Source organism: Nothobranchius furzeri, chromosome 12, assembly GCF_043380555.1.
Source record: "Nothobranchius furzeri strain GRZ-AD chromosome 12, NfurGRZ-RIMD1, whole genome shotgun sequence".
NCBI lineage: Eukaryota > Metazoa > Chordata > Actinopteri > Cyprinodontiformes > Nothobranchiidae > Nothobranchius > Nothobranchius furzeri.
In genome coordinates, this window is record NC_091752.1 from 47,406,055 (window position 1) to 47,423,274 (window position 17,220).

General features: G+C 46.8%; 1 protein-coding gene across 8 annotated transcripts in view; it reads right to left on the reverse strand.

Annotated features, from left to right (window-relative positions):
- ninl (ninein-like) overlaps positions 1-17,220 on the reverse strand; it is a 100,062-nt gene that overhangs the window by 6,460 nt on the left and 76,382 nt on the right. For 4 of the 8 annotated variants that reach the window (XM_054735117.2, XM_054735115.2, XM_054735114.2 and 1 more), the window contains 11 exons: positions 16,556-16,624; positions 16,185-16,309; positions 16,033-16,113; positions 15,821-15,960; positions 15,604-15,741; positions 14,395-15,498; positions 13,843-13,947; positions 13,560-13,629; positions 10,086-10,253; positions 9,893-10,015; positions 9,714-9,827 (listed from right to left, as the gene is read on the reverse strand). In XM_054735117.2, the coding sequence (XP_054591092.2) occupies positions 9,714-9,827; positions 9,893-10,015; positions 10,086-10,253; positions 13,560-13,629; positions 13,843-13,947; positions 14,395-15,498; positions 15,604-15,741; positions 15,821-15,960; positions 16,033-16,113; positions 16,185-16,309; positions 16,556-16,624 (2,237 nt within the window). The remainder of the gene's footprint in view (positions 1-9,713; positions 9,828-9,892; positions 10,016-10,085; positions 10,254-13,559; positions 13,630-13,842; positions 13,948-14,394; positions 15,499-15,603; positions 15,742-15,820; positions 15,961-16,032; positions 16,114-16,184; positions 16,310-16,555; positions 16,625-17,220) is intronic. The other 4 variants (XM_054735119.2, XM_054735118.2, XM_054735116.2 and 1 more) reach the window with 3 other exon arrangements.

Consider the following 17,220-nt stretch of genomic DNA (forward strand, 5'->3'; position numbering starts at 1 on the left):
ACCCTCTGGTCCCTCTTTTAAAAATTTGGGACCACCACCCCAGTCTGCCACTCCACAGGAACTGCCCCTGATGACCACACAGTGTCGCAGAGATGTGTCAACGAAGAAAGTCCTACAACATCCAAAGCCTTGAGATACCCAGGTCGGATCTCATCCACCCCAGGGGCTCCACCGCTGCATAGTTGTAGGATTACTTCAGCAACTTCTGCCCCAGAGATTGGACAGTCCATGCCCAGGTCTCCCAGCTCTAGTTCCTCCTCGGAATGTGTGTCGGTGGGGTTGAAGAGCTCCTTAAAGTATTCCTTCCACCGCCCGACTATAGCCCCAGTTGACATGAACAGCTTCCCATTCCCACTGTAAACAGTGTGAGAAAGTAGCTGCCTTCCTCCCCTGAGGCACCAGATGGTTTGCCAGAACCTCTTTGGAGCCGATTGATAGTCTTTCTCCACGGTCTTGCCAAAATCCTCCCACGACAGGGATTTTGCCTCGGCAACTGCCACTGCTGCACTTCGCTTGGTCCTCCAGTACCTGTCTGCTGCCTCCGGAGACCCACAGACCAGCCACGCCCTGTAGACCACCTCCTTCAGCTTTACAGCTCCCTTAACCTCTGGTGTCCACCAGCGGGTACGAGGGTTACTGCTACGACTGGCACTGACCACCTTGCGACCACAGCTAGCAACAGCCGCCTCGATAATTGCAGAGCAGAACAAGGCCCATTCAGACTCAATGTCCTTCACTGCTGCCCGGACGTGGTCAAAGCTCTGCCGCAGGTTGGAGTTGAAGACCATCTGGACAGGTTCATCTGTCAGGCGTTCCCAGCAGACCCTCACAATACGTTTGGGTCTACCAAGTCTGCGCAAAATCTTTCCCTGCCATCTGATCCAGATCACCACCAGGTGGTGCTCAGTTAACAGCTTCGCTCCTCTCTTTACTCGAGTGTCCAAAACATACGGTCTCAGGTCAGAAGATACAACTAACCTGTAACCTAGGCTGCCCTTGTACCAGTCATACCGATGGGCATTCTTATGCAGTGTTTCCCCTAGGAATTCTTCCAGCTGTGGTGGTGGTGGTGGTGGTGGGGAGAATTATGACACGTCTCACCTTTATGTTAATATTGTTTTATTTGATGCACTCCACTTTGAACTGCACCAATCCAGCAACTACTACATTTTAATAACTAGTATTAAAGGTGAATACACCAATATTTGCACAAGAATATTTTTTGTTTTAAACTCTCAGTGACACACTTGGGAGGGTTTGGCATTTAATTTTTCTTGGCGTCTGGAAAAACATCTCCTTTTGCCCCCTTTATTTGACTTTCTGCCCCCTTTATTTTGGTCCAAGATCATAACTGGGCTGGCCCTGTTAAAAACGTTCTACACCCCTGCTTAGTAGACTTAATGAAGTATTTTTAAGCCAGTGTAAAAATGACTGAAACACAAATTTACATATTTGGCATTATTGACCAATATCTTTGATTTAATTTATTTGTTAAGAACATCAAGATGCATTACAGTGAATCAGAATCAGCTTTATTGTCAGTGCTCCAGTGTCCCAAAGCATAGGAACTTGACTCCGCAGCACAGCCTGGCCAAAGTTACACACACACACATGTAGACAAAACAGATACAGGCAGACCACGAGAGCAGCCATAACGGCGCTCATTTCAATTAGATGAAAAGGGAATTACATGAGGATAAATTATAATAACATACATGTACTTTATTATAATGATTCTGATTCTGATTCATTCTTTGGGCTCATATTGTTGCTGAACTTACACCTGACCCACTGCATCAACACCACGCCATCGTCTGCCCCGACAGGCGTGTACAGCTGGCACTAGGCATGATGGGTGCATGGGTGCTCTGGAGGGAAGAAGAGGGGTCATCCAGTAATCAGGACTTGTTTCCTCCATCCCAGACCGTACTCAGTTATTCTGCATCCTTGGGCAAGCCACTTTTACCTGCTCTCTGCTTGATGCCAATGACCTGCGCCTGCTTTAACAGACGGATATTTGAATAAGGCCTTTTGCTCAGTTCAATCCAGGTGGTGACCTTTTTGGCCAGGCAGTGTACAATGTGGAGCTTGTCAAACTGAAAGCCTCCAGACCACAAACATGTTCAAAATTTGTGTAAAAATTGTTGTAATATTATAGTAAAGTACATTTTTCTAGTGCAGAGAGGAGACAACTAATAGAAGCACTGATTTGATCTCATTTCAGAGAAAAATAGAACAGATCAGATGCACCTAATAAATAAAATTACTAACATAAACTCAGGAATCTGTTTCTTTGCTTCATTGTTCTGGTGCTGAAAACATCACTAATGCAGATCAAAGGAGATACACAGATGAATGCACCTTATTTATTATTGGGAAATTAGTGGGTGTGGTTTACATCAATACATTATTTTGAATCTGAAATTGATATGGATTGATCAGAAGTTGTTTATTTATAAACTATTGTTTACTTGAAAACTATTTACAGAGCTGCCTCAGAATTGAGATTAAATATTTTTGATCACAATAGTAACTATTACAGAACAAGTTTTTCAATAAAATCAGAACATTAATGTTTAAGTGCATGAATTAATCAGTGTTGGGACTGGAGTAATGCAGTTTAACAAGGGCGTCAGTTTGTTTCCAGAATTGCTGGGGACAATAACCATACACTTGAGTGGGGTTTAAAAATTGCTGGGGACAATAAAGTAGGCTAGCACAGGGGTCGGCGGCTCTGGAGCCGCATGCAGCTCTTCCATCCATCTGATGCGGCTCTGTGTTTGTAAAATAATGAATGGATATTTAAATAAAATGCTTTATATTTTACTGCATTAATTTTACATCTGTATGCCAATTCTAAATGTAAAGATTGTCTGCGTAAACCTGAACAGGTCCAACCCGGTCTTACTGTGAGACCGGGTTGACGCGTCACGCTTGTGCGTAATCATATAAGCTTTATTAGCTGAAGACGATGTGAGATTCTGGGATACTCCTCAGACGGCTCCTGGATGTGTCGCCACATTGGAGACGGGAACAAGCGCTATTCAGCCAAAGTTTCATCATCAGGGATCATTCACAGACCTTTATTAGGCTTTTTCTTTTGCTTCAACGCTTTGTAACGCTACAGACACGATCCTCTATCATGCTCCTACCACACAGAGTCACGGTGTCAGTTAACCATGCTAATTCAACCCACTCCACAGAACACACATCACCTTCCCTGTGGCTTACATAACACTCACACAAAACGCAAATCAGCACATAGGAACCAGCAGAACGATAGGAAACACATATAACACAATACCCAGAATGCACCTGGCTTACAACCCCAGCCAGGTCATTACACTATCAAGTTCAAAGAGAACGTGCTGATTATGCTGCAGAACACTCTGGGGAGCAGTAGCAGGGGTTGTATGAACTAGTCGACTTCACTATAGTGACTTTTTATGCCTGTCGTCGACTAGTCGCTGTCACGTGATAATGACCGGCAAGATGCAGCCCTCGGAAAAGACAGCAGCCTGCTGTCAGCAGGTGACAAGCTCCTGCGCTCAGGGGGGCAACGCGCTGTGTCAGAGCGTAGGTACCGACACGCGATCGTTCATGTCGGTTCATTTCCTTTAATGTTTTCTGTCTTTTATTTGCGCCTGATGTGTTTCGCCGCTGTGGAGCGGGGCACATCACCTTGTCCTCCGACTCACAGATCACTGATGCGGCCGCCAAGCAGGGAGCGCTCCGCTGTTTTCGCGGTCGGTAGATCTGCCTCCTGAGCACGGCCACAATCAGGTGTCGCCACCTCAAAAACTAATTTAACACATGATCGTTCATGTTAGTTCATTTCCTTTAATGTTTTCTGTCTTTTATTTGCGCCTGATGCGTTTTGCTGCATGCTGTGGAGCGGGGCGCTGCGCGCATCCCCTTGTCCTCCGACGCAAATTCCACTACCTCCGCTCCGCTCCGCTCCGACACAAACGCCGGAGCAAAATCGGTCCCGTTGTAGTCAATCAGAGCAATTCCACTACTGCGGCCATGCTCCGGCAGTGCGGCGCCGTCCTCTGTTCCGGCGTCTGGCAAAAATAGAATCGATCCTATTTTCGCCGGAGCACCTCCGCAGTCAATGGACAGAAATCACAACGGCCCAACAGGAAAAGGAGCAAGCACAACTTCCTTTTTTCACAATAAATCGATAAACAAAAGGCGTTTTTTGTTTCATATGCACAGGTTTAACAACTTTTAACAACTATCAATGGCGGCTGAACTTTAAATGCACAAAAATAAGCCATAAATACAGTTTCTACTGTCAAAGTAGTCGCCCTTTGTTGATCCAAACACTGCTGATCTCTCAACACAAATGATGGGCAGATTAAACAGTTCATTTCGATGCTTCTCCCACACAACGGGTGTTTGGATCTAACTTCCGCATTTATTGCTCGGACTGTATGATACGGCCGCCAAGCAGGGAGCGCTCCACTGTTTTTGCGGTCGGTAGCTCTTTTAGAACTGCAGTTCAAAGGTAACTCATAAGGTGAATATATATGAACCCTGGTAGCAGTTTTTCTTTAGGACTGAGAGGAGATGCAGGAAGATAATAAACAGGCAGGACAGAAAAATAGTCAAATAAAAACAAGTTAGTTTTTGTACCTGGTGGTTGCAACAAACAGACACCATTGAAGGTAATCAGAAGTGAGGAACAGAAAATGAAATAGTTATTTTAATGTTTAGAGCAGCAGGAACTCCGAGAGGCTGCAGGCACATCAGTCAGTTTGCAGCCGCTGCGCAGGGGGAGGGGGGAGAGGGCTGAAGCAGAAACTACCGTTGTTAAAAGAAATGTGTTTAACTTTGAAAATGTGGGCGCAATTTTAATTGTCAAAAACTCCAGCGAACCATTAGTTCATTTTGCTCAAATAGAAATAGAGGCCTGCCTCTAATACTGGCCCTCCTTCCAATAAAGGCCTGGAGCTTGATGAGCTTGAGTCAAATACAGGCCCGGGCCTGTATTAGAGGATTTACGGTAATTACTTTTCCAACTGTTGCAACGCCGTTACCGTTACTGGGGACGGAAGGTTGTGCGTTACTATGTGCTTGTCGAACATTGAGCAACAGTGTGCGGCTTTCTGACCGCCACACTTCAGCTGCAGCCAGGGAGAGAGAGGTGTCGGTAACGCACTTACAAACACGATGATGATTGGCCGGGTGGGCGGAGACCCTCAGTGTTCTCACTGTCACCGCCTGCTGTAGACCCAACAGAGCAGTGATGGGAATAACGCTGTTTAAAATAACCACGTTAATAAAAAAATATTTCTTTCAGTAACGAGCAAACTAATTAATTACCGTCTTCTTTTAACAAAACAATCGTTTCTGTTACTGATAAGGAAATGCGTGCGTTAAGCAGCGCGGTGTGTTGAAGCTGTCATCAGCTGATCAGGAGCTAAAGAGGTAGATGTTTTCATCCAAGAGCATCACGACCCGTGAAGAACGAGGAAGACGTGCTGAATATCTACGGCTGCAGACCCCCCGCAGATTTGTTGCTGCAGGTGGGAATCTGCGGGTCTGCAACCGTGCCCTAGAGTGACAGCGGGAAGTCCCGAAGGTCCGCTCACCTGTTCACCGCTCAGACGTCCTGATCTTCTACCTTCCTAGATCATCCAGCTGTAACCTGTTCCTGATCATGTCTTTAGTCCCGCTGTAACGCTGATGCATCAGTCTCAGACGTCATGGAGCTCAGGTGTTATCAGAACTACCTGTGTGTGTTTACCACCCAGCTTCAGCTCTTCTGTGGTTGGGTCTGACCCAAGTTAGTAAATGTAAGTCCTCCATCAGGCTTGTGCCTGTTCTAGTGTCACTTTAAAGGATTTTATTTATTTATGTAACCGTTACTAGATTACCAGCAACAGAAATGCTACTAATAACAGACAATTATGTGAAGCTGGAAAAATTAGAATACTGTGCTAAATTACATTTATTTCTGTAATTTAACTAGACTGAGAGACCATTTAAAGGCTCGGGAACCTTTACAGGTGTTTCGATTTGCAATTTTAAATTTTAGCTGATTGGGGTCTTGTTAAATATCACACAGTAACCTTTTAATAGTCTAGATAAGTGTAATGTTCCTGTTAGTAGTTCCTCCTGTTACGTGCTTATTTATTTAAATTATTCAGGTTTATAAAAACATTTGGACATACATTTTATTATGTTCCAGTCATTAGTCATTTATATTTCACTATTGTAGTAATTCTTGCACGCTTTAATCAGGGTATCTGCAGGTTTAGGGGAGCCAAATTTAAGACTTTTTAAGACCTTTTTTAAGGCCACTTTGACCAAATTCAAGCTATTTTAATTAAGCTATTTGCCACCATTGCAAAGAGAGCCGAGGATAACTAGCGGCAGACACGGAGAAGCTTGAAGAATACCTCGTGAAAAAACTCTAAAAATATGAACGTTTCATCCTCCCGTGACTGGAGGAGTGAAAAGATGCACAGCAAGCATTTTATTTGTGGACGGAAATGACAGGAAACGTGGGTTTAGAGGTGGGGAGCGCATGAAGAGGTGGGAGAATGAGAGACAAACATGTCCATGTTAAAAGTCTCTTATATACACAAAAACATAATATAAACACACGATCTTGGACCGATACATGACAGGATACCACAGAACAGCGCTACGCCCTCTGTTGTCCTGCCGGGGAATTGCTTTGCAACACTCTCCAGGAGACGGAGAAGTAAAAGAGCAAAACGCTTCCGTCAATCCATGCGTGTCTGTCCCTTGCGGAGCTGACGGAGAAGCATAAACCAGGCTTTACTAGAAATTCACAAAATTTTTATAGAAATAAAAGAATCTTGTTTATTGGGTCTTTTGTCATTTAAGACATTTGGAAACTGTATTTAAGGATTATTTGTCATTTTTAAGGATTTTTAAGGCCTTAAATTTGGAAAAGCAAATTTAAGACTTTAAGGACCCGCGGATACCCTGTTTAATGAAAAAAAAGTAACTAAGTAGTTATTTTTCTTGGTAATTAGTTACTTTTATAATCTTGTAACTCATTCCATGCTATTGTTCTTTTTAAAACACAGAAACTGTTTCGTTACCTGTTTTTCACTACGTTTCGCCTGCGGCTGCAGACTTCCTCAGGCTGACGCTGATGGTAGTGCGTCACTTCCTTCTCCGTTTATCTGCAGGCTGCAGAGGACGTTGTCGCCCTCTGCCGCCCGCTTTCCCCTCTCCAATGATGCAGTCCCATGCACGGTCCAACGTGTAAACTCCATCGTCCCTGTTCATGGTCCCACATCCACGTCTCCTGATCTCGATTGCTTCTTTAATCCATCTTTTGTATTTTTGTTGTTCGGTGTTTATGATCCGTGTGTTGTCCCAGTCCATTATATGATTTTCTCTTATGCAGTGATCTGTTACGGCTGACTTCTTTATTGTACTTTCTGCTTCTTGTTTTGCTGCTCTGGTGTGTTTTCGATTTGCCTCTTTCTCACACTCCTTTCTATGTTCTATTGTTCGTGTGTTGAGTTGGCGTCCGGTTTCTCCTATGTATGTTTTATTGCAGAGTTTGCATGGGATTTCGTAAATGACTCCACATTTAAGTCCAGCTGATATTTTGTCTTTTGGGTGTACTAGTCTGTCCGGCATCTCCACAAGGACGTTGCGTGTCTCTGCACTGACGCAAAAGGAGAAGCATGAATCAGGCTTCAGGGTGCACAAGTCCCAGGAGTGCTGCGTGGTTGGGTGGTAACAATCTTTCTAATCCTGAATAGAAAATCTCTTTATTGTCCCCAGTTGGGAAAGCTTGGTGTCACGGGGTCTCTAATGACCTCCTGACCAACAGTGATGCAGAAGAATGTTCTGTTGTGGTCCTGCTGGACCTGACTGCAGCCTTTGACACTGTTGACCATCACCTGCTACTGGAGAGGCTGAGAGACTGGGTAGGCCTATCAGGAACTGCTCTGGAGTGGTTCTCTTATCTGTCTGAGCGCTCCTTTTCTGTGGCCGTCTCCAAGTTTAGGTCCTCCACCACCTCTCTTACCCATGGTGTCCCATAAGGTTCTGTGCTGGGGCCTCTGCTCTTCCTCCTCTATCTGCTTCCTCTTCAGCACATCCTGAGCTCCTTCAAAGGAATCTCCTACCATCTTTATGCAGATGACATCCAACTGTACATCTCCTTTAAGCCCCATGAGATGTCTAAGCTGCAGCTGTTAAACACCTGCTTAGACTCTATCAAAGCCTGGATGGCTGGGAGCTTTCTTCAGCTGAATGAAGATAAGACTGAGATCCTCGTCTGTGCCCCAGACAAGCTGGTTCCCAAAGTCAGAGACTCTCTTGGTCAGCTTGCTTCTCACACCAAACTTTCTGTCAGGAATCTTGGCGTGACCTTTGACCCAGCTCTCACCCTGGATTCTCATGTCAGTTCTCTTGTTTGCTCTTCCTTCTTCCATCTCAGGAACATTGCTAAGCTGAGTCCCACTCTGTCTCGCTCTGAACTTGAGACAGTTCTCCACACCTTCATCTCCTCACGCTTAGACTACTGTAACTCTCTTTTCACGTGTCTGAGCAGAACCTCCCTGAACCGTCTACAGGTGGTTCAGAATGCCTGTGCTCGGCTTCTGACCAAGTCCTCCAAACACACCCACATCACCCCGCTTCTCCTCCAGCTTCACTGGCTGCCAGTCAACTTCAGGGTTCATTTCAAGATCCTGGTTCTGGTCTATAGGGCCTTACATGGACAAGCACCATCTTACATTGGTGATCTTCTTAGTCCCTACACCCCCAGCAGGTCCCTGAGGTCCAGTGACCAAAGCCTACTGGTTGTGCAGCACCAGGCTAAAGACCAAAGGTGACAGATCATTTTACTGCTGTGGCCCCCAGACTCTGGACCTCTCTCCCCCTGAGCCTGAGATCAGTGGACTCTGTGGTCTCCTTTAAAAAGCAGCTGAAAACTCACCTGTTCAAGCTGGCTTTTGGTGTGACCTTCATCACCCTCTCCTTGTTCTGTTCTCCCCACCTATTCCACCTTCCTCAGGATCCACAGATTTCCCTCTTTCTTATTCATCCTTTCTCTTTCTTTACATTTTTTAAATCACAATTGTCTATTTTTTGCTCATTTTAAATATATTTTTGATCATTTTCTAAATTTTTTATATTTTACATTTTTAGTTTTCATGAAGCGCCTCGTGATTTTTATCTTGAGAGGCGCTGTAGAAAAGATCTTTTCTTCTTAGCTGGTGCATTAAGATGTCACAATGCCTTTGTGAACCTGTGTGTGTGTGTGTGTGTGTCTGTTAGAGGCTCCGCCCCCTTGGTCTGCCAGGAAACAGCATTTGTTGCATTTTTCAAACAGGGCGTGGGAGGGGCATAAGACTCTGGTAGGGGGTGACTTGCTCTTTAAGAAGACAATGTTGATGTTAGCCCTGTGATCTTAAACATTAAATAAAATTACAATGAAAAAAAAAAAGAACAAAGCTGCAGCTGCTGCTACCGCTGTGGGCCAGTGGTGGTGCTATTGCAAAAGGGGAGATCATCACATGCCTCATCCAATCATATTCACCAAACACGGAGCAGGTGTGTTCTCCAGCATGTGTTACCATGGTGAATGGGAGGGGCTTCAGGTTAGCCTCGTCCATGGAACTGAGTTTGGGGAAATTCAAGCCCACTGGAGGATCCATATTAACCCTTGTTAATTCTGATTAAACCCAGTTGTCCAGCCCAAGTCTGACCTTGTGGTTTTGCTCCTTGGCATCTCTTTGTAGAAGGTCCTTCTCTTCCTCCACCTTCAGCAGCTTCCCCATTACACTGCGAAGCTCTGCCTCCAGCTGTGATTGACAACTCAGCTAAGACAAACAACGAGTCAAACACCTGCAGACATCCTGCTTTAGATCACCTAAAGGATCTTCACCTTCTCCTTGCAGGAGATCAGCTCTTTCTCCAGCAGCTGCTGCTCCTTTAGCCTCGCCTCCTGCTGCTGTAGCCACACTGATTGCTGCTGCAGTTTCTCCTCCATCAACCGCTGCACCTGAAACTACACCCACAGCTGTCAGCTCAAGAAATTTCACCTCCTAAAACTCCTAAAAACCAACAGCTCTGCTCACAGTAGCTCCCTCCTCCGGCTGCTCCTTGGAAACCGTAGCCAGGTGCTTCTGCAGCATCTGGACCGATTCTTGCTCTTCGCAGAGATGTGCGCTCAGATCACCGTTATCACTGCTGAGCTGCAGGTTCCTGCTGCTGAGATCCAGAACCTCCTCACGATATTTAAAGTTCTACAGGAAGAAATGGAACCAGGACAAACAGGCTGAGGAGGGGGTTCAGGAGCCTGGAGGTGGTTTCTGGACCACCACCAGAACTTTTACACCAGGGGTCACCAACCTTTGTGAAGCTGAGAGCTACTTCACCATCATTGCGCCGTATGAAGGGCTACCAGGTTCATGTGCACAGTACTGACCATTGACCTGGAATAGGTTTGAGCTTAACCAAACTTCATGTAAGATGAACATATCTACATCAGAAAATCTCCTTTCTCTGAGGGCGTGTCTCTCTGAGTCTCCACAGCCAATCATCTGTCTCCATGTAGTCCTGTCTTCTACATCCTCTACCCTCACACCAACTGACCTCATGTCCTCCTTCACCACATCTTCTCAGCCTCCTGGCTGGTGGCTCCAACTTCAGCATCCCTCTTGTCTTCTGACCAAGTCCTCCAAACACACCCACATCACCCCGCTTATCCTCCAGCTTCACTGGCTGCCAGTCAACTTCAGGGTTCATTTCAAGATCCTGGTTCTGGTCTATAGGGCCTTACATGGACAAGCACCATCTTACATTGGTGATCTTCTCAGTCCCTACACCCCCAGCAGGTCCCTGAGGTTCAGTGACGAAAGCCTACTGGTCGTGCAGCACCAGGCTAAAGGTCAAAGGTGACAGATCATCTGCTGCTGTGGCCCCATACTCTGGAACTCTCTCCCCCTGAGCCTGAGACCAGTGGACTCAGTGGTTTCCTTTAAACTCACCTGTTCAGGCTTTGGTGAGACCTTCATCACCACCCTCTCTTGGTTCTGCTCTGATTCCACCTTCCAGGATCCACAGATTTCCCTGTCTCCGGTTCATTTTCCTTCCCTTTCTTTAACTTATGTTTTTATCACATTTTTCTCACTTTAAACATATTTTAGAAATCTTTATACTTTAATTTTTTGGGTGATTTTTATCTGGAGAGGTGCTTATTAAACGATTGTTTTCTTTCTGTCTCCCCCCCCCCCCCCCCCCAACTGTCTTACAGCTCTTTTACATTTCTGCACCACTAACATACTTCTCTGGCACTTCAGACTACCTGATTCCCTACAGCTCCTCTCAGAGCACCTTCATACACTTTCTTTGAATCTACACAGACACATCCTTCTGACCTTCTCTGTTCTCCTCCGTCAGCATCCTTAGAGCCAAGGCAGTATCTGTAGTACACTTTTTTGGCATCATAAAGTGTGATTTAAAACATAGCAGTAGATAATTTTTGCACTATCCTTGTAACAGGCCTGAAGGTACCCTATAGGGCAGGACTACTCACTCCTGGTCCCTGAGGGCCGGTATCCAGCACATTTTGGTTTTAGCCCTGCTTTAACACACCTGGGGCCTCATTTATCAAATGCTCATAGAAACTGTCCTATATTCCCTGCTACGACCAACATGTACAATATTCGTATGAACAGTCAAAAGACTAGTTTATTAAACATGCGTTTCGTCTGAAGAAAAATCCCACCTGTGCGTACCCAGGTGCTCGTACCCAGGTGCTCGTACCCAGGTGCTCGTATCCATTCGCCGTCATTTACATACAGCAACATCCTAAATTAACAATATTTGCTCACTCTACGTCCTCAGCATGTGAGGGGATTCCTTGTTACCCCCCCCCCCCCCCCCAAAAGAAAAGTTTATTGACAATGAGATCGAGACACTGGCTGCCGAAGAACAAAAGGACCAATCATGTTACAGAGGTTGTTACGGCCAATGGCCTTGAGTATTTTATCTTGGTTGGGTTTATGTTCCTTCTTTTTCAGGTTGTGTTACAGTTACAGCATTTCTCCAGCTGGCTCTGCCAAATCCACCATTCCTTGGGCTCCTCTACAATAACACTCCAGCCAATCATCATTGAACCGAGGGATAATGACCCATCCAATCAAAAGAGATCCAGCTTTTCTAAGAACCCAGCTCATCAATGGACATTGGCAGCTGTGTGGTTGTGTGTAAACAGCTTGCCCTGGTGTTTGTTATCAGTAGTGAAGGCTTCTCTAGAAGGAACCAAGCTTTAATCAAGTGTTTAGTGTTTATTCCCTTGTGTTCAGTTTTGGCATTGTAGTTAAATACAATCCGTTGCCTCTAGCTCCCGCTGAGGCATTGAAGTGTGGATATTTATTTTTCTCTTCTTGTTTATGGTGTTTGCTTCTGGGTTTGTTAGTAGGGAGTCCCAAACTGGGTTGCTCGGTCTTAATTTACACTCATGTTCTTTTAAGCCCATTTTCTGTTAGTGTTAGACTGTTGTTTTGGTATATGGACCGTGGATTCTGTGAAACTTAGAAGAAAACGCGCTGCACTGAATAAATCTATTACCTTTACCTTTTACATCTGGTTATTTTATTAAATGTTACTTCTCTTTTCCCTGGCTGAGCCGGGTTGTAACAGAGGTCATAAAGGTGGTTGGGACAGAGGAGAGGTTCCTGTCAGATAAAAATAAAAATTATGACAAATCATAGAGGAACAGGTTCTAGTTTACATTTCAGGAGTTGTTCTGTTGGAAATATTGTCTAAGAGCAGCCTCAGCCTCTTCTGAGCCGTCATCCTCTCTGGTTGCGTGTATGACCAGGGAGCAGAGGTGGTTCTGGGTGGTTCTCTAGTTGTAAAATAAAATTTGAACTGGGATCAGATTTGTGAGGTTTGTCTGTTGCTCCACAAAGGGTCCCAGTCCCAGCAGAAGGATTTCCTGTTAGATCAGAGCATTCAGGGAGAACACGTTCCCTCCAGCGAGCACGCTCTGGTAAATCCTCCAATAACACAGATCAGTCATGATATAATGTCAGATTCCCATCGGTCACACGTGTCTTTTATTGGTTTTAGCACCAATTACTCCACCGACATAATTACATACTGGATAAATAACATTAGTGGATGAGAAACACATCTGGATGACTGAGACATTTTGGTGTTACGCTTCCCCATTCTGCCACTAGATGCTGTGCGTACGCACGGTCAGAGATGCTCAGGAACGTTTCTACGCACAAGTACAAAATGATAAATACCAAACTATGTGTAGAATTGTTCCTACGCACGAAATACTCACAGATCTGTGAGTAAGTACATTTGATAATTGAGGCCCCTGATCTCAGTCAGCAGGTGATTAACAGGCATTTGCAGAGCCTGATGAGCTGCTGCAGGTGATTCATCCACTGAATCTGGTGTGTTGGAGCAGAGAAACCACTAAAACATACCCGCCCTCCAGGACCAGGACTGAAGCTACAGGTAGATGACCCCGTCCTATAGGGTTTCTCCATCTTGAGTCAGTCTAGGATCAGAACTCTTTAGTGTCTCACCTCCTTTTGAAGCCTCTCCTCCTCCTTCCTGCTCCTCTCATGCTCTCTCTCCATCTCCTCCAGTCTCCTTCTGTCAGGAGACAAACATCTGGTCTCAACTCCTCCATCATACATGTTTACAGATGAAAGTTAAATTTGTTGTTTTTTAAAGCTGTGGTTTCTTCTTCATAAAGGTTGGTTCATGCTTGACGCGTCCGCGAGGTCCGCAAAACCTGAGGATTGTTCTGTTAGTCCTGACCCACCAGACCCGGGTTCTGCAGAACTCCCAGCGGTGCTCACTCACCTTTTCTTGGCAACTTCATCATCCAAGTTCTGGACTTCCTGCTGCAGAACCCTCAGCCTCTCCTGCAAAGCTCCGTTCTCTAATCGGACCTCTTCCAGCTGAGTCCTGCAGCCCAACAAACCAACATGAGTCAGAAACACGGATTGGACCTGAGGATCCAGAATCACAGCCTCTGTGGACCAGTGACATCACGGATCAGAACAGCTGGAAGAAGACCAGCAGGCAGAACCGAGACTCAGAGGGTCTAAAGCCCAGCCCAGAACCTGATGTCCACCCGAGGCCTCAGAACCTGCTCCTCCTGCATACAGAATCAGAAGGATTTGATGGACTAGAGACAGGCTGAGGACAGAATGTGGGACTAACGGAGGATTGGTTGTTATTGATCATGTGACTCATGCTCTCAGATCAGTCAGTTAGAGGTGCAGTGGTGCATTGTGGGAGATTCATTCTGGCTCATGCTGCGGATCGGACCAAGATGCAGTTAGTTTCATCTGGTTCTAACAGGCGGAGGTTAGTCACCATTGGACCGGGCTCTGGTTCTATCTCACAAACCTATGAGGAGCATCAGGCTCCATCACGTCTTCCAGATCCAGAACCAGCCTCTCCAGCTCCATCAGCTGCTGAGCCATCTTCCTCTTCTCCCTGTCAAAGATCTCCTCGGTGGTCCTCAGCTGGTTCTGAGAGTCCTGCAGAGCCTGCTGCAGGAGGAGGACCTGCTCCCTGACCCGGTCCAGCTCTGTGTTCTGCGTCTCAGAGGAGACTCTGCCTGCAATGTCGGCCCTTAACCAGTCCAGTTCAGACGTTTTGGAGTTCAGCTGCCTGCGGAGGTCCAGAACCAGGTCGGCGGTGTCATTGAGCTGCGAGCTCAGGCCTTTGAGCTGCTCATGGAGAGAGGAGATCTCCTCCTCCATCTCCATGATCTGGGTGGAAAGCTGGTCCAGCAGGCATGTGTAGGTGCTGTTCTCCTGACTCAGACGGGTCACCACCTCCCTCTCCTCTGTCAGACTGGACCAGAGTTGTGAGATCCGGTTCTGCTTCTGCTTCAGATCCTCCTGCAAAGTGGCTTCACTGCTCCTCCTCCTGTCCACCTCCTTGGAGACTGAGGTCAGCTGCAGCTGCAGGCCGTCCACAGCCATGGCTTGGTCCTTCAGGTCCTGGATCAGTCGGGCTCGATCAGCCTTTAAAGACTTCACTTCAGCTGTGAGTCTCTTCAGCACCTCCTGCAGCTTCTCCAGCTCTGACCTGAGGGAGGCGCTGAGGTCACCTGGCTCCATCTTCAGCTGGTCCACTTGAGCCTGAAGCTCCTCCTCCCGCCTCATGCCATCCTGCAGCTCCTCTTCCATGCTGATCCTCTCAGAGAACAGACGTTTGTTCAGAACCTCCGGAGACTCCAGGTAGGTGTTGTTCTCCTCCAGTTCCAAGCTCCTCCTCTGAGAAGCCTTCAGGTCCTCCTCCAAAGTGGCCTCTGACTGACTACATCTACGTAAGAGCTCCTGTAAACCACAGACCTGCTCCTTCAGCTGGCGTAGCTCCTCCTCCACCCTCTTCTTCTCCTCTCTGCTCAGCCTGAGCTGCTCCTGGAGCTGATGGAGGAGGTGTTGAGCATGGGTGTGCTGCTGCTGCTGCACCTGAGCGTGGAGCAGGCGTGACTCCTCCCTGAGTGACAGCTCCAGGTCAGGGGTTAAACAGCTACAAATGACTTAAAACAACCCGGACACGCCTCCAGAATCCTGCTCCTGGAGCGGTGATGTCGCCACCCACCTGACACGCATCACTTCTTGGTCCATCTTCAGCTTCAGCTCGGCCTCCAGCTGCTCCTTCTCATCACTCAGCCTCTGAACCAGATTGCTGATCTCTCTGGCAAAGTTCTGCTCCAGCTCGGCCCGCTCCCGGTGCATCCTGGGAGAAAACAGCAGAGCTCAGCCTGACAGGCACAACTCAGGGCAGCATCCCAACAAGCCAAATCCCTTCTTCTCACTTGCGCTCCTGCTCCATGCTCCTCGCCCCTCCTCCAGCTCCCTGTTGAATCTGAGTCTGCAGTTTGTCCACGGTCCCCTTCAGCTGCTTCACCTGCTGCTCTGCACGACTCTTCTGCTCCTCCAGCTCGCTGATCTCCAGCTGCAACAAAATCATGAGAAAAAACTTCATTTGCAGGAAAGAAACTGGAGTTTGGGTGTTTCATCTCCTCACCTTGAAGGCCTGAGAGATGTCCTTCCTCTCCACCTCCATGCTTTGCTTCATCATGTCCAGCTGCCTTTCATAATAATTGATCTGAGGAAGAGGAGCATCAGATGAAGCTCTTCTGCAGACCTAAGGTGTCTGTAGGTGAGTCCATGTGTTACCTGAGTCTCCAGCTGGATGTTGAGCTGCTGCACCTCCTGCTGGTGTTTCTCCTTCAGCTGCTCCACAGCCAGCTCAGTCTGGATGCTGACCGCGGGAACGGAGATATCGTCCAATGAGGACAGAGCTTAGGACACATGGACAAGGGTATGGTTCAGTCTGGAGGTCCCCAGTCCAGATGTTAGTGGCGTTGGACTGACAGCTGCATCTTGACACGAGTGTGGTCATGCCATGGTTAGCATGCTAAGGGGCGTGCCCCACTGTTTGAGAAGCACTGATTTCGACTAGCCACTAGTGCTGGTGTGTGTGTGTGTGTGTGTGTGTGTGTGTGTGTGTGTGTGTGTGTGTGTGTGTGTGTGTGTGTGTGTCTCACCGATTTTATCGACAGGCTGCAGTCTTTTCCTCACCGCTGGAGACGAACTTTGCTTCATATCTGAATCGTCTGATTGAACCAGCAAAACAAAGTGAGACTCAGCTGATTTTCACAAACTCAGACACACACCTGCCCTTTGTAGGCGTGGCCTAATATACCTGTACAGAGCGGTGCCGTTAAACCAGTTGGTTGGGTTTGAAGTTTGACATGTTAAAGGCTGAAACCTTCAGCTCAGTACTGACTGTAGCTTTGGGTCATATGGGAGCAGAAGGTGGCGCCACCTTCAGCCAGGAACGTGTAACTGCACATGAAAGATTTAGCCTGAAGCAGCGATTGTTCTCTTCACATCAAAAAGGGAATCCGAGCAACGAAGCAAGACCGGCATTACCCACAATGAACTAAGGTGACTGAACCGGTTTTACAATGGGAAATTCTTACAGCTTTTAGAGAAAATCCATCAACAACATCCCAGAATTAGGCTGCAGGGTTAGGGTTAGGCAACCTGCTAGTTACCACGTCCTTTAGAAACCAGTAATAACTGAAGCGTGTTCCCCTCCCCTACAGCACCCTTTGGTGTTAGCATTCCTCTGGCTAGTCTAGTAAACAGAAGGTAAGGCTGTGGTGGAGTGAAGCAGAAGGGGTAAAACAGAAAATGACCGCTGGTT